General features: G+C 42.0%; 1 protein-coding gene across 1 annotated transcript; it reads right to left on the bottom strand.

Moving 5' to 3' along the window:
* Nucleotides 1-1857: 1857 nt before the first annotated feature.
* Nucleotides 1858-20471, bottom strand: LOC134310712 (von Willebrand factor A domain-containing protein 7-like; the record flags this gene model as incomplete). The annotated part of the gene is made up of 15 exons (XM_062992341.1): nucleotides 1858-2220; nucleotides 3359-3621; nucleotides 4931-5005; nucleotides 5472-5621; nucleotides 5724-5893; nucleotides 6221-6375; nucleotides 6598-6714; nucleotides 8001-8113; nucleotides 8481-8653; nucleotides 8839-9025; nucleotides 9668-9793; nucleotides 10450-10543; nucleotides 13940-14212; nucleotides 16324-16440; nucleotides 20442-20471. Coding segments are annotated over 15 exons (2406 nt in total), but the record flags the coding sequence as incomplete, so codon positions are not given.
* Between the last annotated feature and the right edge of the window lie 322 nt (nucleotides 20472-20793).

The following is a 20793-nucleotide window of genomic DNA, read 5'->3' as shown; positions in this document are numbered from 1 at the left end:
TTTTCATTACAGAACAAAAGCGCTCGATAAATCACGGCACGGCGGCCAAAATCCCAAACACAGCAAAAACAATCATAACCGCTGCTTACCTGAGCTTCTGTTCTTCCAGATGCTATTACATTTATAAGCGTGCGTCCCATTAGGAACAGAATCCGTTATTTTGTAAATGTGCTTATAATTAAAAACCTCCAAACTTTTCCCGGTCGTGAAGTAAAACAGGAAGTGGTTAGAAAGCCGATCGAGCGTTTCATTACCGCGTCATCTGTGTGACGCAAACTGAATAAATGCAAATAACAGCATTTCTTACTAACAATTACAATCAGAAGCTCTGATTGGTTCAGAAAGCGTCTTTCAACCATCAGCACCGATTCTGTAGGAGCGTTCCATTCACCCCGGTTGTTCCTGTGAAGTGCACTACGTAGGGTACTCCACCATTTTAAGTAGGGAGCGACGCTTCATCACTACACCGGAAGCTGCTGGAACATTTACACATTGTGTGTGTTGCAGGTTAAGACGGCCGGAGCGTTATTATTATTATTATTATTATTATTATTATTATTATTATTATTATTATTATTAGAGAGCAGAATATGACACGATCAGAATGATGTCAGATCATTTTTTGCGAGTCGTGAGTCGAGTCCGAGTCATTTGAAACAAGTCCGAGTCAGGTCTGAAGTCGAGCCCCCGTCTCTGCTGGACCCACGCTCGCCCTGTAAAGCTGAATATCAATTTTTTGAACAATGATGATGCCAACATTAAAAAGTAGATCTCAAGCTACGAACGTGTGGGCACCCCTGATCTAAAGCTTCCTTTTGGAATCTGGTGCACTGGACTAGAGGATCACCTTGTTTGGTTTGGACCAAGTGAACCAAACTACAAGTAGAAGAACAGCTTTATTTATCAGATATACACTGATCTGGCATAACATTATGACCACCTTCCTAATATTGTGTTGGTCGCCCTTTTGCAACTGTGCTGCTCTGTATATTCTGACACCTTCCTATCAGAACCAGCATGAACTTCTTCAGCAGTTTGAGCTACAGGAGCTTGTCTGTCGGATCGGACCACACGGGCATCAGTGAGCCTTGGCCGCCCATGACCCTGTCGCCGGTCCACCACTGTTCCTGATAGATACTGAGCACTGCAGACCGGGACACACCCCACAAGAGCTGCAGGTTTGGAGATGCTCTGACCCAGGCGTCTAGCCATCACAATTTGGCCCTCAGATCCTCACGCTTGATAATTTTTCCTGCTTCTAACATCAACTTTGGGGATAAAATGTCACCTGCTGCCTAATATACCCCCCCCCCCCCCCCCCCCCACACACACACACACACACACTAACAGGTGCCGTGATGAAGAGATACTCAGTGGTCACAATGTTATGCCTAATCGGTTTATCTGTACAGTACAATGAAATTCTTTCATCGCATATCCCTGCTTGTTTGAAAGCTTGGGTCAGAGCGCAGAGTCGGCATTGTACGCCGCCCCTGGAGTATAGAGGGTTAAGGGCCTTGCTCAAGGGCCCAACAGTGGCTGCCTATCAGAGCTGGGATTCAAACTCTCAGTCTTTAGATTGACAGCCCAATATAACCCCACAAGGCCACTAGTGTCCAGTTTATGACTTCACTGGATGAGAGTGTTACCAATCAGTGACTAACCATAATTCCAGCGTAACCAGTCTGACCAGAGTTCCCAGTCTCAACATCAGTGTAACTCATGGAAATGCAAGACGTGTGGAATCAAGTCGACTCTTTATTTATCACATTTAAGTGATTGTAAAGCAAAAAAAGGTAAAAAGAACAGACAGAAAGAGAAAGAAAATAAGAGTAATAAAAAATAAGATTCATTTATTTATGCGGTGAAGAACAGACGGATGAAAGCAGCAACAACAACACAGATCCAGCCTCCAGCAGGGGGCGCCACTCCCTCAGACACAGTGAGTCGCAGCACGGCGTAGTTAAAATCTCCCTGGCTGTTGTTTGTCGACGCCGCATCGATAGTGACGATGACCTCCGTCCCGGGGGCAGTGTCCGCCGGAGCGCTGATGTTCACCGTACCCTCGGCGCCCCCTGCTCTCTGGGAGCTGGAGAAGCTCGTGTTGTACTGGAGGTTGCTCCTGACCGAGAGTTTCAAGGTTCCGGCGGTGGCTCCTGTGTCCACAGAGAAGGGAAAGCTGAACAGCGTTCCTGGAGTCCACGTACCATCACCGAGAACCTGACAGGAAACCAAGAGGAGAGGATGGACAACTTACCATATATATGATAACTACATAGAAGTGAATAAGATCCCACTACCACTGTGTGAGTCTACCAAGTGTGACCAGTGTGATCAGAGACTACCAGTCAGACCAGAGTTCCCACTACCACTGCAAGTGTAACCAATCAGAACAGAGTTCCCACTACCACTGCAAGTGTGACCAATCAGAACAGAGTTCCCAGTGCAACTGTAACCAATCAGACCAGAGTTCCCACTACCACTGCAAGTGTGACCAATCAGAACAGAGTTCCCACTACAACTGCAAGTGTGACCAATCAGACCAGAGTTTCCACTACCAGTTCAACTGTAGCCAATCAGACCAGAGTTCCCACTACCACTGCAAGTGTGACCAATCAGACCAGAGTTCCCACTACCACTGCAAGTGTGACCAATCAGACCAGAGTTCCCACTACCACTGCAAGTGTGACCAATCAGACCAGAGTTCCCACTACCACTGCAAGTGTGACCAATCAGACCAGAGTTCCCACTACCACTGCAAGTGTGACCAATCAGACCAGAGTTCCCACTGCAAGTGTGACCAATCAGACCAGAGTTCCCACTGCAACTGTAACCAATCAGACCAGAGTTCCCACTGCAACTGTAACCAATCAGACCAGAGTTCCCACTACCACTGCAAGTGTGACCAATCAGACTAGAGTTCAAGTCAAGTCAACTTTATTTATATAGCGCTTTTTACAATAGACATTGTCTCAAAGCAACTTTACAAACTCCAGGACCAACATATACAAAAAGTTCCCACTACCAGTTCAACTGTAGCCAATCAGACCAGAGTTCCCACTACCAGTTCAACTGTAGCCAATCAGACCAGAGTTCCCACTACCAGTTCAACTGTAGCCAATCAGACCAGAGTTCCCACTACCAGTTCAACTGTAGCCAATCAGACCAGAGTTCCCACTACCAGTTCAACTGTAACCAATCAGACCAGAGTTCCCACTGCCACTGCAACTGTAACCACTCAGACCAGAGTTCCCACTACCACTGCCACCATAACCAATCAGAATGCAGTGTGACGGTGACCTGACAGGTAAATAAAGTTCTCGACCCTCCAGAGCTCGTCTCATGTAGCAGAACTCACGGTGACGCTGATGTTGGAGGTTCTGTACCGGGTGGACGATTGTCTCTGGAAAACTGAGCTGGAGGACGAGTTCATCAATCCTTTAACTCCAACATAAAACTCCTCCTGTGGCAGGGTGCTGACCGTGACCAGATACTCTCCGTTCCCTCTGGTTTCTAGAATTCCTGGATAAACTCCAGAGCTGGAGGCATCCATCAGAGCAACTTCAAAAGGAGCTGAAGAGCTCGAGCCGAGCAGAGAGAGCAGCAAGGTCACGTTCTTATCTAAAACCACAGAGAGATACGAAGACTTCAGCAAGACCTTAACGTTACGGCTCATTCATGATCTGGAATACAGTATCCGGTCAAAAGTATTGGGACGCCCCTTATAAACTCACAACAGTTGCTAACATAATAAATCAATGAGATTAAGGAAATGATCTGCTTCTAACTTCCAACCTTAATCCTCTGGGTTAGCACCTCAATGCTGGGCTCAGGGCCATAATCTTGCAGTTGGAATCTCAATCATCTTGGTTAGCACCTTAATCCTGGGGTCAGGACCTTAATCCTCTGGGTTAGCACCTCAATGCTGGGCTCAGGGCCATAATCTTGCAGTTGGAATCTCAATCATCTTGGTTAGCACCTTAATCCTGGGGTCAGGACCTTAATCCTCTGGGTTAGCACCTCAATGCTGGGCTCAGGGCCATAATCTTGCAGTTGGAATCTCAATCATCTTGGTTAGCACCTTAATCCTGGGGTCAGGACCTTAATCATCTGGGTTAGCACCTTAATCCTGGTGTCGGAACCTCAATTCTGGGGTCAGAACTTCAATATTGGGGTCAGGACCTCAATCCTGGGGTCGGACCTCAGTCCTAGGGTTGGGACTTCAATTCTCTGGGTTAGCACTTCAATTCTGGGGTCAGGACATTAGTCCTGGGGTCTGGACCTCAATACTGGGGTCAGGACCATAATCCTGGAGTTGGGTTCTCAATCCTCTGGGTTAGCACCTTAATACTGGTTTTGGGACTTCAATCCCTTGGGTTAGCCTGTAAATCCTGGGGTCAGGACATCAGTTCTGGGGTCAGGAACTCAGCAATAGGGTTATGACCTTAGTCCTGGGGTTGAGATCTCAAACCTGGGGTCTAGACTTTAATCTTGGGGTCAAGATCTCAATCCTTTCGGTTAGCATTTTAGTCCTGGTGTCAAATCCTCAGTCATGGGGTCAGGACCACAATCCTGAGGTTTGGACTTCAATCCTCTCTGTTAGCATCTCAATCCTGGGGTTAAAACCTCAATCCTGGGATCAGAACCTCAATCATCTGGGTTATCACCTCAATCCTGAGTTTGGGACCTTAATCCTTTCGGTTAGCACCTCAGTCATGGGATTGGGAACTCAGTCTTGGGGTTGAGAACTTAGTCCGGGGGTCAGGACCTCAATCCTTTGAGTTAGCAACTCAATCCTGGGATTGGGACCTAGAATAAAGAGGTCATGGTGAGGTCATAATGTTTTTTTGTTTTTTTAAATGGCACGTCAGTCAAGCTCATGGTCAGGTGTCCCAATACTTTTGTGTACATCTGTGTATGTGTGTGTTACCAGCACGTGCTCGTCCGTTGATCACGCTGTACGTCTCCTCCACAAAATCAAACTGGAAGTTGGTTGAACTTTGTCCTGAACAGATGAAGAAGAGACTCCAGTCAGTGATTGTTAATAATCTCCATCTGTTTCATAACAGCCTGAAATGACACAGATTTCTGCAAGCATTCTAACATACACTGCTACCATTAGGGGGCGCCACAGCAGATCATTCATCTGCTTTAGATTTCACGTTCCTATTTACCCGGGCTTGGGAGCTGCACTGAGGATGCACTGATGCATTGCCACGATGTCTAGGTTCACGTACCATCATGCACTCTGTTTGTGAGCCCAAGCTGGGATTCGAACCTCTGAAACTCAGGCAGTGCTGTTACCACACCACACCAGCTCACGGTTTATTTTATTCATCCTGATAATTAAAACTTTGGTCATAGTTGTAGATGTTCTACAGCCTGATGTATCTGGTAGGGTTCAGGGATTGATCTTCAGACCTGGTTGGTTCCTACGTTAAACTGAAGTGACTCTGAGGTTTTGGTGTTACCATTGACTCTGAGGGTGTAGGGCTGATCCGAGCTGATGGAGATCTTCCAGCTTCCTGTCTGGTTGGACTTGATTCTGACGATACAGGAACCGCCGAGGTTCTGAACATGACCGAGAGAGCCGTTCACATCCTTGCTGGACTGAGCTTCACCTGAACAAGGAGACAAATAGAGCATTCAACACAGAATCCAGAAGTATGTGGACACCTCAACAATTACAGCGTGGTGCTGACGGGTGTGTGCAGTATAACCACCAGAGGGAGCAGTGATGGTGAACTGAAGATCTGGAGAACTTGCGGTCCTTGTTTGTGTCAGGAAGAAGGTCAGGTTCCTCACCGACGGATCCACCACGAAGGAGAACTGCTCTGATTTCCCAGGATTCCTCGTGGTCTGGAAGATGGTTACCTGAGAAGAATGCATGAACCTTGGATTCACATGACTCCTAGAGAACATATCATCTACAGAACTGACCAAAAATATTTGGACGCCTGACCACGAGCTTGTTGGACGTCCCAGTTCTCAAACAAATGCTATAAAAACCTTCATGTGACCCCATCAGCCGCTCTTCTGAGAAGCTTCACACAAGACTTTGAGGTATATCTGTGTGTGGGAATTTGTGCCCGTTCATTGTACTCCTGGGTGCTGATGATCAGTCGGTGTTCTGGTTCATCCCGGAGCTGTTGAGTGGGACTTTTCCAGGTTCTTTTACCACATTAGGTTTTGTTTCCTTACCTGCTCAGATCTGAAGGACTCGGTGATGATGTTGGTTGTGTTGAAGAGCAGATCTTCGGAAAGCTCGATGGCTCGTCCTCCTGAAGCTGATGCTAAATCCTTGTAGAGCTGATTGACAGGGTTGGAGATGCTGCTGGTCGAGTTGGTCAGAGGGTTGGTGAGCAAAACGTTCACCTGTACATCAGATACAGAATAAAAATGAAATCAATTAGCATGTAATTAATAGTTAAAAGGGGTGTCCGTATACTTTTGACCATATAGTGTAAACATGATACAACAGCTAGACTGTCTTGCTATGAGGAAACAATATACAGTAATTGGGTTTAATTCATTGTGTTCAACTGCACTGTGTCCATTATTTTCTGATTCTGGTAGATTCAGTGATGGAATACTCACTGTAGACGTTGTGCTCTCGATCAGAGCTAGAACCGTGTTCTTCATCTCCACATCTTTGGCATCTGAGTTGGTGAAGAGAAAAATCTCAGACGCTGGGGGAGAACTTGCCAGAGCCAGCTGTAGAACAACAGGTCACATGTTTATGGTCGTGAACGTGAACAGATGTGGATCAACAGTGAAGAACCAGTCAGAACATCTGTAGATCACCTACAGATCTTTAATGTAAACATGAGTATCAGTAGGTGAGGGTTTGTCTGAATGTGAAGAGTTCAAAGCCAGTTCTGTAAAAGTTGGGACAGTAATAAAACTGAAGTACACAGACTGACTTTATTTCACACTATAAGGTGTAAAAATGAACAAGAGTCTTATAATAATAATCTCAGTACATGAAGGTTCATCATGAAAATATTGTCCTGTGGTGTGATGATCATCTTTTCCCATGAGATGTTCAGCAGTTATCATTATCATTACTATTACTATTATTATTATTATTATTTCTATTATTATTATCATCATTATCATTATCATTACTATTATTATTATTATTATTATTATTATTATTATTATTATTATTATTAATTGTTATTTCTATTATTATTATCATTATAATCATCATTATTATTATTACTATTATTATTAATAATTGTTATTTCTATTGTTACCATTATCATTATTATTACTATTATTATTATTATTAATTGTTATTTCTATTATTATTATCATCATTATTATTATTATTATTATTAATTGTTATTTCTATTCTTATTATTTGTATTATTATTATTGTTGTATTATGATTATTTTTTATCATTAGTTTTATTATTATTATTTTTATTATTATTAATTATTATTATTATCATTATTATTATTCTTATTATTCTTATTATTCTTATTATTTTTATTATTATTTACTATTAATATTATTATTATTATTATTATCATTATCATTATTATATTATTAATATTATTATTAGTTCTATTATTATTATTATTGTTATAAATTATTATTATTATTATTATGTATTATTATTTACTATTATTATTATTATTATTAATATTGTTGTTATTATTATTTTTTTCATCATTAGTTTTATTATTATTATTATTTTTATTATTAATTACTATTAATATTATTATCATTATTATTATAATTATTAATATTATTATTATTAGTTCTGTCATTATTATTATTATTATTATCATTTTCATTATTATTATTATTATTTACTACTATTTACTATTATTATTATAATTATTAATATAATTATTATTATTGTTATTTATTATTATTTACTATTATTATTATTTACTTTAATTTTTACTTATTATTATTATTATTATTATTATTATTATTATTATTATTATTATTATTATTATTAATAATAATAATAAACTGGTCGTACCCAGAGTGCAGAGAGACTTGTGTCAGGACCCTCTCCTCCATCACCCGTTGAAAGAGCGTCGATTTTTTTTAAGAACTCTTTAGAATCTGTTGTTTTTATTACCGGTCCAAAATCTGTAACATTTAAAACAAATCAGTTTAGCTTTGCATCATCATGATCTCCTGGTCTGTTTAATAAAAAAAACACCCAAGGTTCTGTGGTAGCTTAGCGGTTAAGGTACTTGGACTTGCACTTGTAATAAGAAGGTTGCTGGTTCCAGCCCCACCACTGCCAAGTTGCCACTGTTGGGCCCCTGGACAAGGCTCTCAACCCTCAATTGCTCAAATTATATTCAATGATAATTGTAAGTCACTTTGGATAAAAGCATCTGCTAAAAGCTGAAAATGTAAATCCAGAGCCATTAAAACACTGGCGGTGTGAAGCTCGCTTAACTGTGACATTAAACACTGTTCAACATGATCATCAGGTTTCTTCTCTCACCTGGGTCTCTGAACGGGACCAGGATGTAGGCTGAAGGTTCATCCACAGTGCCTCGGATACTGTTAACGATAGAGGACGTGATACGTTTGACTTCAGTGATGTCATTGTTCATGCTGACTGAGGTGTCGATGACGAAACAGAGGGCGGAGGAGGTCTGGAAGATACCCATCAGTCTACAGGACACAGAGACAGGACACAGAGGAACATGGTGAGATCCTAACCTTGGTCAGAGCTCAACACTGCTGTAAGTCATGTGTTAGATTTGATCAGGACGTCAGGTTGGATTTCAGCAGCTCTGTAGAACATCTCACTCATCCTGACCCTTCATCAGTGTTCCTGTGGTGTGTGAGGAGCGTACCTGAGGAATGCCATGTCTCCTGCTTCATCTCTGATCTCCTGCAGGAGCTGTTTGGAAGCTTCTATTGAAACATCTGCAGCTACAGAGTGTAAATAACCATGTGACGAATCGATGCTGTCCTTATTAATCCCGCCTCTCGGCTCCACGTAACTGGTGAGATCAGCCGTCCCTCCATGACTGCACTTCCCTAACATCATTCATTCAGAACCAACAAACAGCAACACGCCATCGTTAATATTAGTACTAACAATATATACACGTATATATAGTCAAGTCAAGTCAAGTCAACTTTATTTATATAGTTATTTATTTATATATTTATATATTTATTTATATATATAGTATAATAACAACATTAATGATGACAATAAAATAATAATAATAATAATAATAACAATAAAATAATAATAACAATAATAATAATAATAACAACAACAACAACAAAATAATAATAATAATAATAATAATAATAATAGTAATAATAATAATAATAATAAAATAATAATAATAATATAATTTGTTGATTTAGATAAGCCGTTTTTTTCCTGAAGCCAGACCTTAAGTTTTGTAAGCAGTTAAAGTTGGCTGTGTCCCAAATCACATTCTACTATATTAAATATCAGGAGTAAAAGCCTGCAGGTAAAGATGTCAGTCTGAAAAATCAAATCGTTTCATTAGTGAGATGTTTACAGGTTTGGTTAGTTTAATGGTGGTGGGACAGGTTGTATAAAAACGTTGGGCGTGGCCGAGCTTGTGTTCAGCTCTGTTACCTCCACACAGACCAGAACAGTCCATGACATCAGTGACAGGATGGACGAGATCTCAGTACCTGCTGGTTTCATTCCATTAGTCAGGCTGAAATATCCAGATGTGAGAATCTTCTCTGAGATGATGGAGTCCAGGACGTTCCCATTGCAGTTATTATTACAGCTGCTGCATGTGGGCGTGGCTTTGTCTACAGACAAATCAAAATACAGATCAATCTTTCATTCAATTTCATTTATTCAATCACTCACTCATTAACATGCATGACTGCCAGTAATCTTCAACACAGCTGTGTTTATATGAAATGGACAAGCAACACTCAACCCAACCCAACCCACCCACCCACTCACAACCAACCAAAACTAATTCAACCCACCCACCCACTTAACCCAATCCATTCACCCAATCAACTCAACCACTCAAACCAACCCACTCAATTCAACTAATTCAACCCACCCAACACACTCAACCCAACCAATTAAACCCACCCACTTAACCCATCCATCCATCCATCCATCCAACCCAACCCACCCACCCAAACTCAATCCTCTCACTCACCCTTCCAACCCACCCACCCAAACTCAATCCTCTCACTCACCCTAAAAAACCCACCCACCCAAACTCAATCCTCTCACTCACCCTAAAAAACCCACCCACCCAAACTCAATCCACTCACTCACCCATCTACAGTCATTATGAAACAGGAATGCAGAAACAGGAAGCAAATAATTTCCTTTACATTATCGATTTATTACATGTTAGCAACTATTGGTGTCCCAACACTTTAGTCCATATAGAATCTATAGATTAAATGTGATTGTGTAGCATGATGGTGATTGATCAGACCTGCGATCTTCTCCAGTGGGAGGTCTGATCTGATCAGGTTGATGTACGGAGTTCTGTAACCCAGTTCAATCCAGTTACTGTGACTGTAGAAATCCTGCAACATCAACACCAACATCATACATATACACAATATACACAAACAGTTATTATATATTACAAATCTATATCTGTAACATCAGCTCAAACCATCAGATTCAAACCAAACATCACCTACATCATATTATATACACTAACATAACATTAAAACCACCTCCTTGTTTCTACTCACTGTCCATGTTATCAGCTCCACTTACCATATAGAAGCACTTTGTAGTTCTACAATTACTGACTGTAGTCCATCTGTTTCTCTACATGCTTTGTTATGGTCAGGACCCCCACAGGACCCCCACAGAGCAGGTATTATTTAGGTGGTGGATGATTCTCAGTACTGCAGTGACACTGACATGGTGGTGGTGTGTTAGTGTGTGTTGTGCTGGTATGAGTGGATCAGACACAGCAGCGCTGCTGGAGTTTTTAAACACCGTATCCACTCGCTGTCCACTCTATTAGACACTCCTACCTAGTCGGTCCACCTTGTAGATGTAAAGTCAGAGACGATCGTTCATCTATTGCTGCTGTTTGAGTCGGTCATCTTCTAGACCTTCATCAGTGGTCACAGGACGCTGCCCACGGGGCGCTGTTGGCTGGATATATTTGGTTGGTGGACGATTCTCAGTCCAGCAGTGACAGTGAGGTGTTTAAAACTCCAGCAGCGCTGCTGTGTCTGATCCACTCATACCAGCACAACACACACTAACACACCACCACCATGTCAGTGTCACTGCAGTGCTGAGAATCATCCACCACCTAAATAATACCTGCTCTGTGGGGGTCCTGTGGGGGTCCTGACCATTGAAGAACAGCATGAAAGGGGGTAACAAAGCATGCAGAGAAACAGATGGACTAGGGTTAGTGCTTCTATATGGTAAGTGGAGCTGATAACATGGACAGTGAGTGTAGAAACAAGGTGGTTTTAATGTTATGCCTGATCGGTGTATCTACAACTCTGTTCTATATGTTTATGGTTGTACAGTGTCCTTAAACATCTTCAAAGGAGCTTAAAAATAAATTCCCAAATAAACACACGTTTGTTCCAGAAATGTTTGGACAGGAGCATCACTTGTTCTTTCAGCAAGTCTTAACAACACTGTGAGGACTGAAGACGCCGGTTCATCCAGTTACTTAATTTATTTGATGCAACTGTTCCACTGAGCAACAGTAACAAACTTTATTATGTTTATTATTTGTGTTTAATAACGTCTGTACTGCAGGCAGGTCAGTCTAGCACCTGACTGCACTGTCACATGTAAAACATGACTTGACATCTCGATGTGGAAATAAGCATGAACGTCCCTGTCGGAAGCACCGGACGTGCATGGTACCCACCCCATGGCCACTAACGGCCCCACTGAAGAACAATCATGGCCGGCACCCAGTTGGCACCGCTGAATATCCTGCTAGCACACTCACAGAGTTCAAATCTCAGCTCTGTTCCTGGTCGGCAGGGCGCCCCCTAGTGGACAAGATTGGCAGTGCCTACAGTGGACAAGATTGTCCACTAGTATGCTGGGTGGAAAAAGACAGGACTAAAAAGTGAGCGGGGTCTTCGGCACTCTGAAGGACCCTGGTTAGTATCCCGTGGCGCCTGTACAGAAGTGGAAGAAACGTGGATAAATACACACATGTACACCGATCAGCCATAACATTATGACCACCTTCCTAATATTGTCTTGGTCCCCCTTTTGCTCCCAAAACAGCCTTGACCCGCCGAGGCCTGGATTCCACTAGACCCCTGAAGCTGTGCTGTGGTATCTGGCACCAAGACGTCAGCAGCAGATCCTTTATCTCCTGTAAGTTGTGAGGTGGGGCCTCCATGGATTGAACTCGTTTGTCCAGCAAGTCCCACAGATGCTCGACTGGATTGAGATCTGGGGAATTTGGAAACCGACTCGACACCTCAAACTGGTTGTTGTGCTCCTCAAACCGTTCCTGAAGCATTTTAGCTTTGTGGCAGGGAGCATCATCCTGCCATCAGGGAAGCATCTCCATGAGAGGATGAACATGGTCTGTAACAATGCTTAGGTAGGAGCTACGTGTCAGAGTAACATCCACATGGATGGCAGGACCCGCCTTCTTCCCATAATGCATCCTGGTGCCGTGTGTTCCCCGGGTAAGCGACGCACCAGGCCATCTTTTCCATTGCTCCGTGGTCCAGTTCTGATGCTCACGTTCCCATTGTTGGTGCTTTTAGTAGTAGTAATAATAATAATAATAATTAATAATAATAATTAACAATAATAATAACAATTAATAATAATAATAATTAATTAGAACAATTAATAATAATAATTAATGATAATAATTAATAATGATTAATAAGAATAATGAAAATAAATAATAATAATAAAAATACATAAAATAATAATAATAAATAATATAATAATAATAAATAATATAAAAATAATAAATTAATAATAATAATAAAATAATAATAACAATATTAATATTAATAGTTAATAATAATAATAATAATAAAAAATAATAATGTACAAATATTTCTATTGTTTTTACAGTAATTAAAATAATAACATGGTGAATCAGTGCGGTATTAAATGACTCGAGTGTTTTTAATCATGTTTCGATGTACCAGTACTGACAGGTACTGACTTCATTACTGGTGTAACGAGTCTTATCGGGCATGTCGGTGCTGGGATGTAAAAATGTGGAACTGCAGGTTTGTTCCTTCTTTTATTTCTATCAGTTTAGTCATAGGCAGTTCCTCTTTTTCTGCTGGAGACCCCGATAGCGTACTGAGGAGGGTATATTCTCCTGACACGCCCTCCCTCCGACGCAACCCGTTCTTATTCGCCCGTACTTCAGTGGATTGGTGCCTGAGGTCGGTCTCCACGTTCCTCCACTTCTGTACAGGCACCTCGGGCTACTAACCAGGATCCTTACACAGCCCCGCCTACTTTTTAGTCCGGTCTTCTCTCACCCAGCAGAGTAGTGGCCAATCGTGTCGGCTAGAGGGCGCCAAGTCGACCGGTAGCAGAGCTAAGATTCAAACTCTGAGATTCAAACCCTACATACAGTATTGTTTACTTTTAATTGTACAGCTGCTCATTTAAATACATTAGGGCAGCAGTAGCCTAGTGGTTTAGGTACTGGACTAGTAACCAGAAGGTTGCCGGTTCAAGCCCCACCTCTGCCAGGTTGTCACTGTTGGGCCCTTGAGCATGGCCCTTAACCCTCAATTGCTTAGACTGTATACTGTCACTGTACTGTAAGTCGCTTCGGATAATGGCGTCCACCAAATGCCAAAAATGTAAATGTACATTTAAAGAGGTAGGAAATATAGATTAAATACCCCGGACAGGGTGGCAGACCCTCACAGTGCCCTCCCCTCTCTCCCTCCAGACGTACCCAGGAGCCGGTTAGACCTTGATGTTACCTGTAAGGTGTGCAGCGTGGATCCCAGCTGCTGTCTAGCCGAGTCGTAGTTCCTCAGATGGACGCTGGCCTTCACCGCGGCGAGACCCCGTGTGATCAGACCCCGCGCCTGGACGAAGCTCTCACCGTCGACATGATACTGAGGATCCAGGACGTGTCTGATGTCCACCAAGATGTTTCTGCTGTTGATTACTCTCATGGACCATTTCAGTGACCTAGCAGAGGCGGGAGAAAGACACAGTTCCGCTACGGACTCCACCGAGAGCACGTCCAGCTGGAGAAAAGAAACAAGAAACGTCCAGATAATTAATAATCCTACAACACGGTTCAGCTTTACTCTAAATGATCAAAAGTATGTGGACGCATATACATGTGTACAGTACAACAACATTCTTTTTCCTACATATTGTACAGCGCCCCTGTAGGGCAGAGCTGTGATTCGAACTCGCAACCTTTCAGTTGATAGCCTAAAGCTCTACCTACTAGGCTACCACCAGTGGGGTATAAAGTACCTGAAGGCCAGACTTGAGTAAAAGTACAAGTATCTTACCAGAAATTTACTTAGATAGAAGTAAAAGTCCCCTTTTACAATATTACTTGAGTAAAAGTCTAAAAGTATCTGATGTTTACTGTACTTAAGTATCAAAAGTAATTTGATATTAAATGTACTTAAGTATTAAAAGTAGAAGTAAAAGTAAATGCTGTTAGTATAAACTGAATCTGTCATTTTGAAAAATATAAAGATTGTTCTTTTAAGCCTGTAAACCAACTTAACCACCTTTTTCTTCCTTCCATCTAAACATGATTTGTGCCAATTCATGATTATAATCAGCTGTTCACATCACCTATTTGAAATCACATCATTATTTAGATGTTTTTTTTTTAACCTTATTACTCGCCCTAAATGTTCCTGTTCCAACTTTTTAAGAATGTGTTGTAGCTTAAAATGCATGTTTATGTATGTTAAGAGTTGTAATGAAGTTGACCAGAAAAAACACGAAATATTTTGGGTCCATATAAGATGAAATAAGAGTCGATGTAAATGTAAAAAACACTGCATCTATTTTATTTACATTTTTTATACTGTCACATTTTTTATTTAGGTTGTACATTCAAGTCATAGATACTGTATACATCCCAATAACCAAAAACTACTGAATTCTGGCAGAATTAATTTAAAGCAAAATTTTAACAAAATGTGGCACTTTTAGCACTTTAATGATCTGCTCAACCATTAGTTTAAATCAAAATATCTGGGTAAAATAATCTGTATTTAAATCATCTTTTCTGGGCCGTATCTACTACCTGATTCACGTATTAAACTAAAAAAATATTAGTATTCTTACTTTAAGAATTTATAACTTATGTGTCAACTAGAAGTCATCAGCTGAAAAATCATCCATAATAAGTTGAGTTCTTGTTGAGAGCATTAAAGGATTAAAGACGTGCTGCATGTTCCTCAACACCATGAATCTTTCCTCTGTCTGTGTAATTCAGAAGTTATCTGAGGAAATATTTGTTTTTATAAATAATGGACACGTCTTCATGTCTGCTCTGAATTAATTACGAACTCATTTAATGAAACGTTTTATTTGTGGTTCGAATATAATTGGTAGCTAGATATCTGAACAATGTTAATGCTAATAATAATAATAATAATAATAATAAACAATGATGCTCTGGATTTACTTTGTTAATCATTCTTAACTTACATCAGTGTGTTGGACGGGGAGATTCTGAAATGCCGATAGTTCCGAATCTTTGAGTGAACGATGCGCTTCACTCTGTTTGTTTACACCAGCGCATTAATGTGTGTTTAACCACCGATCTCATTTACAAGCATAGATTCACCAAACCTGCTGCAGTCTGTCACACAGCTCACATCATTCAGCTAAAAAATTCCTGTCGTTTTATTTTGTAGTAACGAGTAACGAATTTACATACAGCAAATGTATCGGAGTAAAAGTACACAATTTGTTTAGGAAATGTAGTAAAGTAAAAGTGAAAGTTAACTATATTTTTTATACTCCAGTAAAGTACAGATACTCCAAAAAAACTACTTAAGTACTGTAACCAAGTATTATTACTTCATTACTATACACCACTGGCTACCACTGTGCACAAATCAAGACCTGGTTTAACCAGTTTGGTGTGAAGGAACTCCAGTGGTCAGCAGAGAGCCCTGACCACAACCGAACCCTAGAGGACGCCTTTGGGGTGGAACTGGAATGTCGACTGTGAGCCATGTGTTATCATCCTTAATCAGAGCCGAAATTCACAAACAGGCTCTTCCCTGAAGAGCGGAGCCTGTTATCGCTGCAACGTCTACATGGTTAATTTAGAAAGCTCATGATCTTGCAGTAACAGTTTGTCTAGTTTCTTCACCTGAGCTGAATTCCCTCCCTGCTGGTCCTTGCAGACCTCGGCTGTTTTCTGGAGGATGGCCGCCCTGGTGATGTCCTGGTGGGTTCTCGAGGTGGTTGAAGGAATGATCTTGAAGGCCTGGACGTTTCTTTGGTGATTGGAGGTGAGGAGAACGAGGGCGGTGAGAATGAAGGTTGGAAAAAGCATGGCAGCACCTGGAACAGAAGATAAAACCTCACGTTTATTAACGTACAGGAACGTGTGGAGATCAAATATCGCCCATTTAGTGTCTGTTTCACCACGGCTTTATCCTGGTCAGGGTCACGATGGGTCAGATTCATTGGACTAAAGGTAGGAAACACTCCGGACAGGTCGCCAGTCCATCACAGGGCAGATACACTCACCGACTGTCCTGATTGCATGTGTTTGGACTTGTGGGAGGAAACCCATGTGGACATGGGAAGGAACATGCAAACTCCACACAGAAAGGACCCTGGGAATCGAACCCAGGCCCTTCTGCTTTTCAGAAACACCACAACCTACCAGGCCACCCAGTTTGACTATCGGATCTTCTTTGAATAATGAATAATGTTTGGTTCCTTCAACAAGCTGCAGCTTCAACTCTGCTAGGATTGTTCATCAGGACAAATAATGCTCCTCCAGGCCACCCAAGGAGGACGGTTCCTTGTCTGGTTCCTCTCAAGGTTCCTCCTGTATTTTTAAGGGAGTTTTTCCTGCCACTGTCCCCCCTGGCTGCTCAACAGGAGGTTTTTGATCTGTCGGTCTTGGATTCTGTAAAGTTGCTTTGAGACGGTCACTCGGGTGGCGCAGCGGTAAAACACACTAGGTCACCAGAGCAAACATCTCGAACTCGTCGGTTTGGAACTCAGCTCTGCCATCCGGCTGGGCTGGACGGCTACATAAACAAGGATTTGTGTTATTCATACAGGGTGGCAGCCAGACGGGGGTTCCTCATAACGGATGCACTGATGCGCTGGTGCTTTCACATCATCATCACATGAAAATCTTCTTCCCCTTAAAGCTTCTTTCAGCCTCCAAGAAGGTAAAAATCAGATGCAGCTAAATCAGGACTATAAGCGTCTCTCAGTCTCTCAGACACAATCATTACTACAGAACAGAACCAAACAGAACCGAAAAGAACAGAACCAAACAGAACAGAAAAGAACCAAACAGAACATAACCAAACAGAACAGAACCAAACAGAACAGAACCAAACAGAACAGAAAAGAACCAAACAGAACATAACCAAACAGAACAGAACAGAACAGAACAGAACCAAACAAAACAGAACAAAACAGAACAGAACAGAACAGAACCGAACAGAACAGAACAGAACCAAACAGAACAGGACAGAACCAAACAGGACATAACAGAACCAAACAGAACACAACAAAACAGAACACAATCAAACAGAACAGTAAAGAACCAAACAGAACAGAACCAAACAGAACAGAAAAGAACCAAACAGAACAGAACATAACCAAACAGAACAGAAAAGAACCAAACAGAACATAACCAAACAGAACAGAAAAGAACCAAACAGAACAGAACCAAACAGAACAGAACCAAACAGAACAGGACAGAACCAAACAGGACATAACACAACCAAACAGAACAGAACAGAACACAACCAAACAGAACAGAAAAGAACCAAACAGAACCAAACAGAACCGAACAGAACAGAACCAAACAGAACAGAACCAAACAGAACCAAACCGAACTTAACAGAACCAAAGAGAACAGAACCGAACAGAAGAGAACCAAACAGAACAGAACAGAACCGGTCAGAACCAAACCAAACCGAACAGAACAGAACCAAGCTGCTGCTTCAGATCTGCTAGGTTATTTCTTTTGTTCAGACGTCTCGGAGGATGTGGACACCAGCGCACGATGAAACATGAATGAATTAGAGATACAGAGAACGAGAACGTGCACACAACAGAACCGGCGTGAGAACCAGAACCTACAAACCAGAACTCACAAAGACTGAAGCAGGAACTAATGACACTGAGTGATCAGATGTGAGTGATGGACCAAACAAACACCACAGACCGAACAAAGCAGGTGATAATAAACCAGAACAAACACGACCAGGTGAAGATCAGACCCCCGGCGAGGCTGCACGTAGTCTCAGAACATCTCTCATCACTCCTCATGTTTTCTTTCTTCTGTTTGACCTTTTCTGATGAGGTTGACGTTAAGACTGTGTACAGGTCGCTCCAGAACCGGTTTCAGTTATGTTGCACCAGATTCTCCAGCAGCAAAACGGTCCCAGAGCTCAGAGCTACCACCACCATGCTTTACAGTCACTACACTGCTGCTGGGTTTAAATGCCCCCTCAATATTTGGTCATTTACCCTGGTTCTATGTCTTCTCTATCGCTGCAGACCCAGACCTTGACCGAAAAGGGCCGTACCTAACACACACCCCTTCTCACATGTGCAGTTGCCAACCACTGTCACGTAATGATTGTGATGGCTAGACGACTGGGTCAGAGCATCTGCAGGTCTTGTGGGGTGTGTCCCAGTCTGCAGTGGTCAGTATCTATCAGAAGTGGTCCGAAGAAGGAACAGTGGTAAACCGGTGACAGGGTCATGGACGGCCAAGGCTCATTGATGCTCGTGTGGTCCAATCCAACAGACGGTCTCCTGTAGCTCAAACTGCTGAAGAAGTTCATGCTGGTTCTGATAGAAGGTGTCAGAGTACACAGAGCAGCACAGTTTGTTGTGTATGGGGCTGCAGACCAGTCAGGGTGCCCATGCTGACCCCTGTCCACCACCGAAAGCACCAACAATGGGCATGTGAGCATGGGAACTGGACCACGGAGCAATGGAAGAAAGTGGTTTGGTCTGATGAATAACGGTCGGGTGCGTGTGCATCATTTACCTGGGGAACACACGGCACCAGGATGCACTATGGGAAGAATGCGGAGCTTTGGGTGACATTCTGCTGGGAAACCTCGGGTCCTGCATCCATGTGGATGTTACTCTGACACGTAGCTCCTACCTGAGCATCGTTACAGACCATGTTCATCCTCTCATGGAGACGCTTCCCTGATATCTGTGGCCTCTTTCAGCAGGATGATGCTCCCTGCCACAAAGCTAAAATGCTTCAGGAACGGTTTGAGGAGCACAACAACCGGTTTGAGGTGCTGACTCGGCCTCCAGATCTCAATCCAATCCAGCATCTGTGGGACGTGCTGGACAAACGAGTCCGATCCATGGAGGCCCCACCTCACAACTTACAGGAGTTAAAGGCTCTGCTGCTGACATCACGGTACCAGATACCACAGCTCACCTTCTGGGGTCTAGTGGAGTCCATGTCTCGACGGGTCAGGGCGACCAATGCAATATTAGGAAGGTGGTCATAATGTTATGCCTGATGGGTGTATATTTAGGCAACACCACAGCAGAACTGACCTTACAAATGCTCCTTCCCAACTTCCTAATCTGTTTAGCCACTCCCCCCTCAGACACAGCCAACTGTCTCCGTGTAGCGCTGACCCCCAGTACTTTACTGCTACTGTACCTGAGCAACATGCATCACCAGACCACTGAAGTCGATGGTTGGTTTATTTATATTTTACTGAACGATGTTTATATTAAACTCTACAGAATTAATTTCTTACCCGAGAGATGAAGGACGTGATGAAGAACCTTAAATGTTGATGAAGATCTGAGGGAACGTTGATGGTGCAGGACCTGAGCCGTGTTCCTCCAGTGCATCACACCGTAAAGAAAACGAAAGCGTTCCTCTGATCTGCTTTAAAGCTCCAGAGATATGAGAGGAATCTGGGCGAGGGTTCCAACCCGCTCAACAGGTTTTAACTGTCTATACCTATAACTGTCCAATTGTTCCTGCTCGTATTCATAGCTTTTCACCTTATAGCTTTTACAAAACCTGAAATCTGTGTAGATACACTGCTGCACATGGCCAAAAGTATGTGGACACAAGTGTTTTGGCATTCCTCCACACCAATATCATTTATACACTGTGTTCCAAATTATTATGCAAATAATATTTTCTCAGATTTTCCAAAATTACCTATATGAATTGCAGTCATTGTAATTTTCCAGTCATCAACTATTAGAGTACAATTGAAAGGTTTTTGAACAAACTGCCAATGATAACAGTATATTTAAAAAAAAATAAAACACTCAAAATGCACTCAAAATGCATGTTCCAAATTATTATGCACAGCAGAGTTTTCAACCTTTTCATTTTTATAAAGAACAAAAAAATGGTCATTTGTGAAATTATAAGCATTAGCAGGTTATTACAAACTGAAATCAAACAGTTTTCAAGTCAAAACTTTATTCTAGGTGATGTTACATTTGCACATAGGACCCCTTGTTGGAAAGGAGCTTCTGAACTCTCTCGTCCATTGAATTTGTCAGGTTTTGGATGGTATCTGCTTCAATTGTTTTACATGAGGACAGAATACCCTCCCAGAGCTGTTGCTTAGATGTG

This window comes from Trichomycterus rosablanca, chromosome 3 (genome assembly GCF_030014385.1).
Source record: "Trichomycterus rosablanca isolate fTriRos1 chromosome 3, fTriRos1.hap1, whole genome shotgun sequence".
NCBI lineage: Eukaryota > Metazoa > Chordata > Actinopteri > Siluriformes > Trichomycteridae > Trichomycterus > Trichomycterus rosablanca.
The sequence above is the reverse complement of the archived record's forward strand: the minus strand, read 5'-3'. Positions and strand labels throughout refer to the sequence as shown.